Source organism: Chelon labrosus, assembly GCF_963514085.1.
Source record: "Chelon labrosus genome assembly, chromosome: 17".
NCBI classification, from domain to species: Eukaryota; Metazoa; Chordata; class Actinopteri; order Mugiliformes; family Mugilidae; genus Chelon; species Chelon labrosus.
Window position 1 is genome coordinate 11,452,741 of NC_140350.1, and position 15,177 is coordinate 11,467,917.

Consider the following 15,177-nt stretch of genomic DNA (forward strand, 5'->3'; position numbering starts at 1 on the left):
TAAAAATGAAATTCTTATAGCTAACTCTGGATTGTCCTTGCTCTCCTGTTTGGTCTTCAGATCATAATATTTAATATAAAGTTTAAACCAAATCTGGCTAATGTTGGTTAAAAGTGTTCAGAGAAGAGTTCTCCATTTCAGAAACATCAAGTGTTAACTTAAAGTCATCCATGGTGGTGGCTGTTGATACTGAAGCAGAGACTTGGAATCTCTAAGGCTCACTAATAGGCCACTATGTTCTAGGCCAAGCTCCACAATGACTGACACTAACATACACCGATCAGGCGTAACATTATGACCACCTTCCTAATATTGTGTAGGTCTCCCTTGTGCCTCCAAAACAGTTGTGACTCATCAGAGAATGGACATGGGCCTTCTGAGGGTGTCCTGTGGTGTCTGGAAACAGGATATTGTTAGTGGGGGCCTTTTAAGTCCTATGGGTTGAGGGGAGGGACCTCGTGTGGATCATCCCACAGATACTTGATCAGTTTGGGATTTAGTAAAATTGGAGGCCAGGTCAACACCTTGTGCTGTTTTTCATGTTTTTTGAGTTGTTCCTAAACCATTGATTGCATCCTGCTGGAGATGGCTGCTGCCAACAAGGAGTGTCATTTCTATGGGGTGGGGGTGCCTGGTCTGGTCTAGGTGGGTCCTACATGTCTAAGTAACATCCACATTAATGCCAGGTCCAAAAGTTTCCCAGCAGAACACTGAATTATCACAGGATGGTCGATGTTATTCACCTCTCTTGTCACTGGTCATAATGTTATGCCTGATCGGTGTGGTGTTTTGCACATTTTGAGCCAGCCTCAAAACATCAGGTACCCATAATGAGCTTCAAATATAAGTGACGTGTCAGATGCATTAAAAAGATAGTAATGTTTTACACAACACTATCAGTGCTTCCTTCTTGTGTTAGCATCTCTCAACAGAGAACTTTGTACTGCACACAAATTTCAACTGCACTGGGGCTTAGCAAGCTGTAACTTAAACCAATGTCATTGAACCTTTTATATTAGGAACATTCTACAACATCATCTCTCCAGGTGGGGTTGAAAAACTCATGCTTTTAGTCGTTGTTTTTCCTGAAAAATTGCTATCAGACACATTTTTATATATATATATATATATATATATAAAACCTAAAACCCTTACTCTCCACTGTCCCTGCTATTAGATGGATTTCTTCAGTAATAAATGTAATCACCACTACTTGACCAGTCTACTGCGAACCTCAAACATCTCACCATTTGGCCGTAGCGTTCCCATCCATCTCGACACAGTCACAACACACTACATCACTCAAATGCCTTTAATCAAAGTTATATTTTCAATAATAAATAATTCTGTGCTTGTGTGCCCTTTATCAATTTAAGTAGCAAAATATAGTGTTACATTTCTGTTGCTTATATAGCAGCTCTCTCCCTTTACTTGTCAGTACAACAGCTGAATGAGTAATCTCTGCTTTTAAATAAAAAAAACAAAACAACTTCAAAAATCTTACAGTGAATAAAACATTTTTTTTTTTTTCATAAATGCTCATATCAGAGAGAGAGAGAGAAAAAAATCTCATTCCAGGGAGACATGACAATGTAAACAAACACAAAGCAAAGCGGTGTTGGGGATGCACAGATGCAAAACCAGACAAACATCGGAATCCGTTTGATTATTCGCTAGCTGCAGTGCGAAGCGTGTGGGTGAGGGTGTAGCAGTCGAGTTCCTACTTTGCTTCCTACGCAGGCGGATCAAACGCACCCGGCGCCGCGTGCGCCGCTTTTCAGCTCGTTTATCAGATTCCACACAGTACCGATATGGATACATGCCCCACATTTATTTCGTTTTCAATACATCTTTTTTTCTTCTTCCTTTTTCTTTTTTTTTTTTTTTTTTTGTTTAAATTAAAAATAAATAATAAAAATAAAAAAATAATATGCAAAGGGTTCATGATTCCAGACTTGAAATGTCCTAACATTATGTGGTGTACATTCAGGAACATTCATATTGAGTGAAAAAAAATGAAGCAACAAAATAATAATAATAATAATAAAAAAAAAGATATTCACAATAGGTATTTATCAAGACTATTCATCACCACACAGTTATATGTTACAGCTTATTACTAGTTCCTAGCAGTCCAGACTCCCTTCCAGGGTGATGAATTATTATAGTTTCTCCTTCGAGGGGATCCAGATATAGGGTCCTGAATGTTCCTCTATGACCTGTTTGCAGTGGTTATAAATGTCCTCTAAGGTGTCTCCTTGGACCAGTGCTGCAAAGCAAATGGAACTGCGCGTGAACTCTGGAACATCGTGCGGAACAAGATACATCAACTTATGCAATGGCACGCTGCACGCAGCTTTTGACTCTAAAAGTCAACCCCCCGCCTGCCTTAAAGCTGCTTTAAAGCTTACGTGTAGTATTTAAAGAAGACCCAGCGGAGCATCTCCCTCCAAGTTTCATACTAATTATTATCCCCGGGATTTGGGAGGTTCCTACGAAAACTGTGTCTTCAAGAAAACTAGGAAATACGCTTAACTTAGCTTCCTACAGCTTCCACATTTTAATCTGTAATGAAGTTGTGCCTGCAGGAATCTTCACAAAATACCTTTCTGTTGTTGACTATCTTAAAAAGCTTCCCCAAATAACACAAAAGTGACTTAAACATTAACACAGTGTCTAACTACTAATCTGGATGAGGCACAGAGAAGATTCCTCGACAATCGTCCGCATATTTTTGGCATCTACATTTGCGGTCATTTGAACGGTGAGACACGACCTGATTACACGGTAGACGTCTCCTCTCCTCTCTGTGCCTTTATTGATATCATACCTGTAAAGAATTCACCAAACTCCTGCTCCAGCTTCATCGTCCTGTCAAACGTCTTCCTGGCTTGTTCCTCCGTCAGTCTCTTATTCAGGTCCCTGCACGGGGGAGGGGGGCAGGACAAAACCATCTCTGAGTACAGCCCTCAAACTCAATTATTAACGATTTGTGACACCACTAATGTTCCGGAGGCCGATCCCAGTCCATTACAATATTCACACAACGTCACTGTAAGCAGGTATAAGGACATTTTGTATGTGTTTACTGACACGATATGACAACAATGATATTGACACAGCAACACGTGGACTAGTGGCAAACTGAAGTACTATTAAAGGGAAACATATGCTAGTAGTTTTATCTTTTAACGAAATACACCATGAATACTTACATTAACGAATCAACGGACTTCGGTTTTATCAATATGGCAATTGGGTAGAGTTGTGCTACTTGTAGTCGTTTGATGGCGTTTCCTGACACATCCAGGATGCAGTGTTTACCCTGAGACAGAGGCATGTATTTAGAAGAGACGTACAATTTTGGATTTCATTTTAATCTAAAGTCAAGTCTCGTGTGATGAACAGCAGCTCCAATCTGTTCTTCTTTGCTCTGGTGCAGACATCAGAGCAGATGCATGATAAACATGCCTCCAAACACGCGGACTAAACACTTCAACGTCTACGTTTTTTCCTCCCTTTCGGTGCAGCTAACATGCAGCTTTTACACGCAGGCACGCGTTCTCACCCTCTCTGCGACATATTTCACCGACTGGACGCTTGTTCCGTACAGATTATCGTTGTACTGTCCGGCCTCGATGAACTTGTGCTCTTGGATGTCCTTTTCCATCTGCTCTCTGGACATGACGAAGTGGTAGTCTCGCCCGTCCACCTCGTAGTCCCTCCTCGGCCGAGTGGTATCTTGGGTAGAAGGAGGAGAATAACCCCGTGGTAACTAATGTGCCGTAAGACGACGAGTGGACACTTCTTTCATTTCAGTTTTTAATTCTCACTGAACAACACAGACATTAGCACAGCACACGGTTCATGTCAGTGACAATGTTCCCTCTAATTTTTCATGTGTCTGGGCATACACAAAAACTCTGTGAGTACACTGTGGACCACTGTGAGCAACATCACACGTGCACGCTGGGGCCACACACCAGTATCACACCTGTCCAAAACCTGAGATCATAGCAAGTTACATAGTTTATCAAAAGAATCCCATTATAGCAGTAATTTTTTACCTATATATTATATTCATCTATTTATTGCGCATAGTGCTGTCTGTGATGTGTGTGTGTTGCTTGTATGTCTTTATGCCACTGTCAAAGACAATTTTCCATTTTATGTAAGTTTTATGGACATTAAAGAAGTCTAAGTCTAACTGTATAAATGAATATAAAACAATAGAAAGCAGAACATTCCTCTTGTAATAGCGCAATAAGAAAAGTTCAAACAGAAAGTTTGAGGAAAAGTTGTAGCTTTGTTGTCTTCTGGTATCTTCTTCACAAGCAACAGTACCTCGACCAATGAGATGAGCAGGATTCCCGCTGTCAGCTTATTGGTCACAGTTTACCGTAAATGTTCCTATAAAGCGCCTTGTTACTCATTAATTACATTGACATTTTACACGCTACTTTTGATTCTCACGGTAATACGGGACAAAGTGCGTCCTGTTTCAGCACGGGACGCGTACTTTTGTTTCTAAATACGGAACGATTCTGTTTTTCAAGGGACTGTTGGCAACCCCAAGTTTTGCAGAGCAGACCTTTCTCTCTCGAAAAAGAAAAATCTTACCCAGTGTCACCGCTGGTTCTTTGTTTGCACACACTCCGACAGCCATTCCATCTTAAAAGAACCACATTTAATTTTTACTTTGTCTTGGTGAGTGGATGCGCCACTGCCTTAACTCCGCCGCACTGTTAGCTAACCTGCAAAACACCGGCGCCGCGGTGGATATGGGGGGGCACGTACTGTCATGATTGGCAGCGTAAGTGAACCGCATCATACCATTGGCTGGACAGCTGTCACTCACTGAGTTACATTGCAAAATGGTACATAAACAAATAATTTACTTGTTTAATTTATTTACAGTTCATGTTGGATTTTTTTATGCGCTGCATAGATTTTCTTGTGCGCGGAGAACGTGCGAGCAGTGCGCGATTGCGCAAGCGCGCAGCTTAGAGGGAACATTGGTCAGTGATACGTAGTTGTGTGGGGAAGGCTATTTCACACTCCACTCAGGTTCTAAAACAACTCATTTACCTTTAAAGATATCCAATCACATGTTGAGGTGCTTGTTATGAAATTTGCACATGATAAATAAGGACATAAATACTGTCACAGGTCCTTTTTCTAAAACATTTGTGGACTACTGAGCATGTAGTACGTAAACTGAAAGGTTCTGAGAAATTTGACAAGATATTCCTATTTAACATAGTTATTATGCAAAGTGCTGGAACTAAATGTTCTTTCACAGATTATTCTGGATATCTTTAAAGAAATAAGTGGTCAGAAAAGCTTCTAAAAGACAGGGATAACTGGATTCAAACATTGTACGTACTGTTTAACACTAGTGCTTCTAATACTAACAACACCTAACTGAATGTACACAAATTGTACTGGAGGGAACAAAGCACTTCAACACTGGTCACTTTATTAAAAACAGGGTGAACGAATCTGCTTATTGGCTTATTGACTCACCTTGGTACCCGGAACTGTTAGCAGCTTTATATGGTTTAAAGGGTAAATTGAAATAAAAGAGATGGGTAAATGAAAACATGCAAAATAAAAACAGCTTTGGCTGATGGGGTGAACATACAATGAAGAGGAGGGATCTGGTTCAGTTGGGATGAGTCAGTTAGAACGGTGTGGCATGTACAATATGTACGGACAACACAAAGACGTACAAAACAATGTAACTTAAGGAGCTAGTGGTTCTCTGAGGCATCACAGGACCTGAGATGAGTCGGCACATGAGCAGGGCTTAGAAAGGCACTGCAAACAACACCAGAGAGTCAAATCACCAGCTACTGGTCAATACAGCAATCAAGTAAAACTCTAAGACTGGGCCCAGGAACATGAACACCACTCAGAGTCCTTAGCTTTACAAGAGGCTTACAGGGCACCAACAGCCATCATCATTGCCCCTGATTTTGATTGGCATACTGTAGGCCTGACCCCACCTTGGACCATCACAAAGACTGGATATGAATGCAGATTCAGGACCACGAGTGACTGTGAGCCACCTCCCATACAGGGATGGCTTCAACCCATATGCCAGGAGAACATCGCATTCACCTCCCAACGATTGACAGTGAGGACATGTCAAGGGTTACATGAGGCGTCACAGTTTAGTCACCCATCTGACCTCTGCTTCACTCAGCCTGCCATCCACTACCACCTCTTCTGTCAGCTCAGCTCACTTGTGCACATAGCCGCTCCTCATCCTCTGTAATCAGGCCAGCACATATTCACCAGGTCCACACTCCTTTACTGGACTGTTTTTTTGTTTGTTTGTTTTTGCCATGCAAGAGTTTCCAGCTCTCTTCTGCTTGACTTCCTGGAGCCGACCCTGCCTGTCTCCCGACTCACGTGCTCCCTCTGCCTCCCGGTAAACCCTCCAAGACAGCCTTCTGTTCCCAACCAAGACTTTGGCCTTCACCCTCCTGGTTCCTGGTTGAACTCCCCACCTATTCACCCCCCTGTGCCGCAATTGGGTTTGTACACCACCTGTTTCATGGCTGAGAGAACGTGATAAGTACTCATAGGGTGTAGTTACACAAAAGCAAGACAGGAAACATACCGGACAGCTACAAATACCTGGCTATCACATGGTCCAATGGAAGCCATGATGAAGATACAAGAGGGTCAAGTCCCAGCAAAATGATTCTAGAGAGTAAGACAAGTCCCTAGGATTAAGATCCAAGCCGTACCAGTTACCAAGCTGGAATAATAAGTTGGCCACAGAAGGCGATAAATGACACAAAAACTCCTCAAAAAACACTCATGGTTCTCTCCAAAGTCCAGCAACCTGAGACTCGCCATCAAAGATGAAACGAGGAGCATCCATGAATACATTAATGAGACGATCCCCTATGATGAACGCCTGACTGTGGCAGCGCAAGAGCAGGTTCCAGGCAGGGCTCTGTCACTGCAGACAATATCAGATGCAGGCTCTGCAAAGATAGCCCTGTGATGGCCCAGTATCCAGATGTAAGATGCAAGCAGGGACTGAGAGGCAAACCAAGAGTCTGAGATAGTGTACAAGAACTTCTGTGCCAAGAATAGATTAGAAGTCCCCAAGTGCCAACGGGACACACCATCAGAAGAGATTAAGAACACGAAGACTCATGCTATGGGACTTTAAGTTCTAGGCCTATGAGCAGCTGCTGGCTAACCAACCAGCTATAGTTGGTGTGACAAGGTGGTTGACAAGGAGCAGAAGAGGGCAGATGTGATAGATGAAATCTCAGTGTACAGTAACACCACAACAAAGGCACATGAAACAGGGTAAAGGAATATACGTACTCACGAAATCGACATGTTGGATATAAACATATTTGTAGTTTATCTCACAGCTGTTGAGATGCAAGGGAGCTTTTTGGTTTTGATTAGATTGTAATGTGACATGGACACTTTATATCACAATGAAAACCAAAATCCAGACATTACAGTGTGAGATATGTTTAATTTTATTGCTATGCTTGTTTTTGTTTATGTATTATGGATGACAGTGACACCAGCCATTTAACAATATTTCTTCTCTTTACTCGTCTTCTTTTCAGTGCTCAATGCAAAATGAAGTCCTGCTCAGTGTACATGAACTACTTACGTGGCACGCAGGATCCAAACTTATCAGGGAACTCTGATATCAGATCATCATTGATTCTGTCCTTCATCGGCCCAAGGATTATTACGGGTCTGGCATAATTAACTGGAAGGAGAGAAACAAAGTGGGTATAATGCATGTGCAGCACTTTGCAGATGGAGGTCATATTTCATGAACTGTCTGCAGTGTGGTATAGGGGGAGGCGAATTCTTCAATGATGAAAATAAATACTATATTGAATCTTCCATATTTCTGAGTGTTGATTCATAAATCAAGGCATTGTCAAGGGAAGTACTTAAGGCTTATTCTGTGATAACTTTGTCATCTTTCCATTGTAGAGTTTTGACCTGATGGGCTGGTTTGAAGTGGAAAGTGAGAACGTGCTCTGTAATAAACAGTTTAAAATGCATGAAATACATTGTTGAAATGTTTCTTCTGATTCACTTCTACCAGACTACTGTCTCACCACCTTGCACCTTGAACGTGTACAAGAAGTTCTTTTGTACCTGCATAAGTTCTTGACATGAAAAGTTCAATAAGGCTTGAATAAAATTATATTTATGTAATGATTGAGTCTTTCTTTGATATTTAGAGGATAAATACAAGTGTGACACTCATTAATACACTACTGACAAGTTGAGGAGCCAGCTTTAATAACACATTTAGTGATAACTTACTTTCTTGCCGAATCACAGGCTCATATGAGAGAATCACGTCCTCTTGACTCCCTGATAGGATATAGAGTGAAAGACATTAGTACATGTTATTGCTATCTTTTAATCTATCAGAATGTAAACATAGAAAAAAATCAAGATGCATGTGTACGTCTCATGCTGGATAAACGTATCATTCAGCAAACGATGCACCAAACACCTGAACCTACTCATTTTAAAACAGTCCATGACATGTTATGCTCAAGAATCTCCCACTCCTCCTGCTTTCCAAACGAATGAAAGTAGAATATCTGAAAACTTCATACAATACGGCAGACGCCTTAATATGGGATTTAAAGATATCTAGATTAAAGAAAACCCGTACTTTATCCAAGTCAGGTAAGTGCATTTAATAAGGTTTCAATGGGAACGGATGCTATTCATTCCCCACAGTAAACCCCACATACTCAACGCAACTTTCAAACAAACAGATGTAACTGTGACATGCTGCAAGACTGTATTTCAAACCGACAAGCTCACGAGCAAAGACGAAACATTTTAAATGTCTATGGCAGAGTCATGCAAGCATGCATCCACATGACAAGACACTGGTCAAGAGGAGATGGAATAATTCAAAGTGTAAACCTATTCAGCATGCCAGTGTAAGTGTGGGTGGCGTCAGGACACAAAAATCATTCTGGTGGTTCTTCGTTAATACGAATGTGAAAGCCTTGCAGGTGGCCTCCTGAGCCCGTGTCGAAAACAAAACATCTTATTCTCTTTTGACTAGATCTGAATTATTTTCACAGTACCATTCCTGGTCTGCCAAACACGGCAAAGCTAAACCATGAGAAGTTATGACATGACCTTTAGTTTTTAAGATTATTACATGTAAAACTCTCTTTTGTACATTTGTCACTTCTTGTAAATTTGCTACAAATATGAACCTTACTAGAACAGACCAAGATTTACTCTCCAAAGATTGAATGTGGCCAACCTGCTTGTGACAGATGTTAACACTCACTGCGATTTAGGAAGCAAGAGGATTCTGACAACTGCAGCATGCATCAGTGCAGGCAGGATAAACACACAGTTCAGACTAGTAACGCGATGCAGACGTTTGTGGGGGGGGTTGTGCGACACACAGATGAGGATTCATTCCTAAACCAACTTACTGAATGTCTTTGTCCCATACCCATCATCACCTATCCCCAGGATGTCCTATTGGCCGTCCAAAGAGAGCCGGAACAGAAGGAAGAGAGGAAGGAGGACAGCCGCAACATAAGCAAAAATTTTGAAGGCAGAGAAGGGAGCGCAAGGCCCGACAGATCATCCCCTATCCAGACAGTGAGCAGCCAGCAGGGGGAGCCAAATACAACATGAGAACAGCTACACTGGTGGAGATTGAAAGTAGCTCTTAGGGAAATGTGGTCATGAAATATCACCAAACAGGGACATATCACAAGAAAATGAACGGCACTGATTTGGCTTCCCCCCCCTGCTGACTGATTAACCACTGAGGCCGGATAGTCCTGACTGTGATCCAGAAACATTAACAAAACAAAGACGACACAAAACGACCACGAGAGGAAGCAATAAAGGCCTCCTGCCTCCAGACACCTGCACCTGTGACCTCCGCCCTAGCGGCCTGACGTGTGACCTACACTGGCTCTGCGTGGAAGTGCATGTGCGTCTGTGAGCTTACTTACGGTCCGAATCACTGCCATCCTGCTCACCGTCTTTGTTCTTGTAGAACGGGAATTTTCGCGTAAAGATGAAATTCTTTTTACGTTTGTCATTGAATGACTGTGGAGGGGAGAGAAAGCACGGGGCAAACAGGTATATCTGTCACGTTCATGCAGACAAATCAAGTGCTTGCAGCTCGTGGGACGTCAAGAAGTTCAAGTATCCGTTTCCCTGTTTTATTCCTGATAGAGGACTTAAGATGACCACAAGAAAAGTAATCACCAACATACCTGAGGTGAAGTTGTAGTAATTTTTATGTCAGTTATCGACCAAATTAAAATCATGCTTGCTCCTTTTCACAGCAATTTCTAGACAAATGTTTGAAAAAGCGAAAGAAAATGATGGCATCTTAAATAAATGCAAATAAACCGATGTGAATAGATATTATATGTTGATAGTGACTGGTAGTTGCATATATGTGCACTAATAGAAGTAGAATAAAGGTTGATACTTTGGTAAGGACACCTTGAACTCTTTTTACAAAGACGTTTTAATCTAGATTATAAATAGTGCAGAGATACGCTTATCGTCTGAACTGGTCAAATTGTAATTTTAGCATGAGACACTACAAACACACGCTTGCTTCTTTCATCTGGGAGAATCCCACGGGGCGCAGCACTTCTTGACGTGCCACAGTTGCATGAGAAATGTCACGGAGATCATGCCATGAGAGAAGTAACATAACCAACAAAAAGTCATAGAAGGGATTGTCATAAACGCACAAAAAAAGGACACATGCAGCGAAAGAAAAGTCGGGACTCGAAAAAAGGACGACACTTCAAATAATGAATATGCCGATACGTCATCATTTGAAGACGAATGCTGCTGCTGCTGTATGAAGTGACTAATGATATGATTTAGACTTTGGGGTATGTGACGTCTTTAACAGAAATGCAAATGAACAAATGCGCACAGACAGCGGAAATTGGCGGATGTGTTCTTTTGAATAAATAAAATCTACTTATCTAACTGTCCTTTGAAATGATAGATTATGAATGAAAATCATACTTCGGCGAGAATAGCACAACTACAGAACCGACATCTGACAATGGAAAAGAAACGTTTCCAGTGAATCTCAGGAAGCCATACAGTCCCTGTGAAGGTCTAAAGATGAGCCTTTTCTCGTACACAGGAAGTTCACAGTTACATCTGAGGCATAGGATAATGAGTCATCAAATTAATGTGGGAAGAGAAACCGCCACTTTGCACTTCTCATGGAGGCACTTACTTACCCCTTTTGAATCGAAGGACCCTGGCCTGGCGTTGAATTTCACGGTCTTTAAACGAGCACGCTCTTTCCTTTCAACCCTGCAAAAGCAAAGAATATCAGTAAATAGGTAAAATGATATGACTCATACCATTCATCAAGGCTCATTATGGTTTTGGACGCTGTGGGTTGAGGACAAGTGTCTAAAAATATATAATTTAAGTTTTTGGAAATGCTCTCCTATATCTATAACTGCTAACTGTCATGTACGTACAGGAGATCAGTATGCTGTCAGTCAGTTGTTGAACTGGGTTCACGTTAAGATGCGCACATATGCACTGCTGCTTTTATAAGTAATACACAAGCTCATATTTAGAAAAGGCTTTTTATTTCTAACCGTGTACTTGAGTTCCAGCAGTTGGCTCTCTGACGCCACACCCAAGCCTATGTATATAATAGACGACTACCTTGTTCCCTAATTGTATTCTCCTGAAGCATAATCACTGGGTGCAGCGGATGCAAGAAACTCTCCCGCTGTATTTCTCCTGCTTTTTAAACATTTCCATATGTTTTTCCCAGTGATTTTAACACACATTCCCTCCACCTCAAATATGGAAACTCTACAAAATCTAAATTAAGGATATGTACACCAGTCAGGTTCATTGAAGCGTGTTTCAAAGTGACCGGTCATGATTTATTCATTCTGATAGATAATTGTTTTTCTAGCAATCTATTTTGTGTTATTTGTGTTTGTGCCTCATTTTAAAATACAGCTACGTTAACGGGTGTAAATTAAATGCTGTTAAAAAAAAAATAATAATAAAATCAGGGTGATATATATATATGTATGTCTGTAAGGTTTTCAAGTATTTGTACGAAAATGTGTTTTCCCAAACTGAACCTGCTTTTTGGCTGGACCTGTTTTTTGGAGTGTAGTTTTGCAGTGTGGTTTGATCTCATTTTCTACTGACTGTTTCGTCACAGTCAATAGTCTGACTGACTTGCTCACCGTTTCTTGCTGGGGATAACACCCATTTCATCACTGTCCCCATGGAGGGTAACCCGACGTGCCTGCCACCATTCATCATCTGAGGCATTGATGACGTGGAGGATGTCCCCGTACCTGAAGCTAAGCCCTTGGCTGGGCAGTCCGCTGTCCTTCGACTTCTCATAGTCAAACAATGCCCTGTTCAGTTAAAGAAGGCAGGATATTCAGGTTCACTGCTGCAAAGACAATAAATACCTTGTACATCAATGTCAGTCTTCTCTGTGAACTACAGCTACACCTGGTCGGTGTCTTTTTAAAAAGTGTTCAGCCACCGCATGGAGGAAATTTGGGGCATGGAAGGATGAGGCATATTATTTTCAGCTTTCTCTGAAGTTAGATTGAGCATAAAAAGAGAAAACCAAAACGGGCCTACCTCACATACAACGATCTCTTCTGATTGGTTCGCAGAGATCCTGACCCAGAGCTCATGCTGTGGTTTATCATCTGTTCCCGCAGGTCGTGGATTTTGGCCTCAAAACGCCCATACTCTGCAAGACACATTTAAAATGGATCAGGACTGACACCCAGGTCTCTTTTCAGACTCCAGGAAATGAAGGGAAAAAGGAGGTCAATCTAAAATTGGAAGTGAAAAAAAAAAGAAAGGTTTATTTGGATTCTAGATAATCTCCACTAATATAAAGTTAATGGAGATTATTATTATATAGAAACAAAGAGATCTTAAAGGAATTTTGCACTGAAAATAAAGTGTTATGCCATGCAACTCTCCTTAATTTGAGTATACAGATATGTTAAGGAGATCAACAAGATATGAGAACCAGTTTTCTGCCTTTCATTTAACATACACAAAAAAAATACTGTGTATGTTAAAATACTGTAATTTGCTACCGACTTTGTCACTGGTGCTCTGCAGTTGTTCAGCTAAAAACAAGGAGAAAACTCATGTCAGTGTGTTTCCCAGTGTCTACATCTAGATCATCTTTATTCTCATCATTACCCTCAGTCATTTAGCAATGCATCCCAAACTGTAGGAGACATACAGCTTTTTGATTTCAAATTGAAGGCAGAAGTAGGAAATTATAGAGCAATTCTCTGCCCAAAGAGGCCCCCCTGCCATAATTTTCACATAACGTATTTAATACATTATGCCATACTAATGTTTCCAATACATATAGTTTTAGATTCTTTTCTCAGTTATGATGAAAAAAGATTATTAAATGGTTTATGAAATTTGCTTCTCTGATAAATTATTATGTAACTGCATATACAGTATGATCAGGCAAACCTAATATGTGGTTATTTTCGTAACAAGGGTGCAAGATGTCCAAATGACAGTTATAAGGAAATTGGAGCAGAACTGTTTCACAGTCACAGCTCAGTGTGTGAGTACTTTCATTCCCTGCTTTTAATGACGTCAGTCCGACTCTGGCCTGTTTTCTCTCCCACAGTGATAAACATCTGTGCTGTCTGTCTGTTCCAAACATCATGAAAAGTACTGCATGTAAGTAAGATCAATGCATTGGGGGCAATAGCCTAGGAACAGGCATTTTTTTCTCTTTTACTTTTCATAATTAAACAGACCCTCAATTACCAAAACAAAATTCAATATATTCAAAAAATGTGTAGGAATGTGATACGCTGAGAGTTCACAGCTCCTGTTTCTTTTGTTTATATCAGTGCACTTAGTACGACCCGCAACGATTCCTGGTCAGTAACGTCAGAAGCCATGAATTGAATTGCTCTTGCCAACATAATAGTTCAATCTGTTGACCTGTAAGCATTTTCTGACAGTGCCATTGCTATGAGGATGAAAGAATCGATAACTTGTGTGACATGCCTGGCTAATCCGTCATTTAAACAGGATCAGTCGGTAAAGTGATGCAACATGTACTGCCATGACACAACCACTAATGCCCAGCCAGTCCATAAAAAAAAAGGCAAGTAATGTGAAGAGGACTATTGTGTGGCTGCTCAAAAGCAGCTTAGGGGTAAGTGCAATCAGATGCACCACATTGTTTTAATTCAGTTTTTTTTTTTTTTTTTATCAGCGTATGATTTCCTAGAAAACTCCCCTTTACAATGTAAAAAGAATATCAAACACACAAATTAAGGCTGTCAAAGTGAACATGTTAATTATGCATTAGCGTAATAAGGACATGCTCAATGCAGTAGTAACACTGTGGAAAGCAAGCAGATTCTAAAGTGCAGTCATAGAAAGTAGTACAGACAGCAGTAAAACGCCCTGTAGCTCTCCAAATATCCCAAAAGAAGCAAAAGAAGAAAGCAAGCAAGCTGAACTGAGTTACGAACTGATCAGGGAGCTAAGATGCTGATAATTCTAATATGAACTAGAAAAAAAATGTTTTCCTACTATGTTTAAAACTGATCTGTGAGTGCGATTAATTTGCATTAACTATGTAAATCAAGCGATTAATCGCGATCAACCTATTGTTGACCTGGCCAACCACAGATGCTCTTTGACGCCTGTGTACTAATTACAACAGAGATCTTATACCAGTGCTTGAAATAGTCTTTTGAGTGAATACCCAAAAATCAAACCATTTCCTCACCTTGTTGACATGGTTGCACACTGCAAGTCAGTGTTAATCTCTGTCATCATGCAAAGTTGATGTTATATAATATTTATTGCTGACACCAACATAATTTTTTTACTAGTATATACTACTACAGCTTTTAAAGTAAACGGCTGACAGCTTCATGTGTAATACCCTCCTTAAATCCCAGCATACGTAAAAAGAGCACATCATTTTAAAAACAATTTCAAAGGAGGGGAAGAAAGGACAATGTTTGAAGGGTCGATAGCTGGGAGCACAAGAACAAAAGGTTAGGTCAGAAGGGTTTGTGTGAGTGGAGGAATGAGAGTCAAAACGTGAGGAGAAGTGAATATCAG

General features: G+C 40.7%; 1 protein-coding gene across 1 annotated transcript in view; it reads right to left on the reverse strand.

Moving 5' to 3' along the window:
• Positions 1 to 1,205: 1,205 nt before the first annotated feature.
• Positions 1,206 to 15,177, reverse strand: part of dlg2 (discs, large homolog 2) — a 96,063-nt gene continuing 82,091 nt past the window's right edge. Inside the window, exons 17-26 of the mRNA XM_084565524.1 lie at positions 12,682 to 12,796; positions 12,270 to 12,446; positions 11,286 to 11,361; positions 10,017 to 10,113; positions 8,332 to 8,382; positions 7,658 to 7,759; positions 3,569 to 3,741; positions 3,216 to 3,325; positions 2,831 to 2,922; positions 1,206 to 2,269 (exon numbers count right to left, since the gene is read on the reverse strand). Coding sequence (XP_084421650.1) covers positions 2,163 to 2,269; positions 2,831 to 2,922; positions 3,216 to 3,325; positions 3,569 to 3,741; positions 7,658 to 7,759; positions 8,332 to 8,382; positions 10,017 to 10,113; positions 11,286 to 11,361; positions 12,270 to 12,446; positions 12,682 to 12,796 — 1,100 coding nt within the window. The 3' untranslated portion in view covers positions 1,206 to 2,162. The remainder of the gene's footprint in view (positions 2,270 to 2,830; positions 2,923 to 3,215; positions 3,326 to 3,568; positions 3,742 to 7,657; positions 7,760 to 8,331; positions 8,383 to 10,016; positions 10,114 to 11,285; positions 11,362 to 12,269; positions 12,447 to 12,681; positions 12,797 to 15,177) is intronic.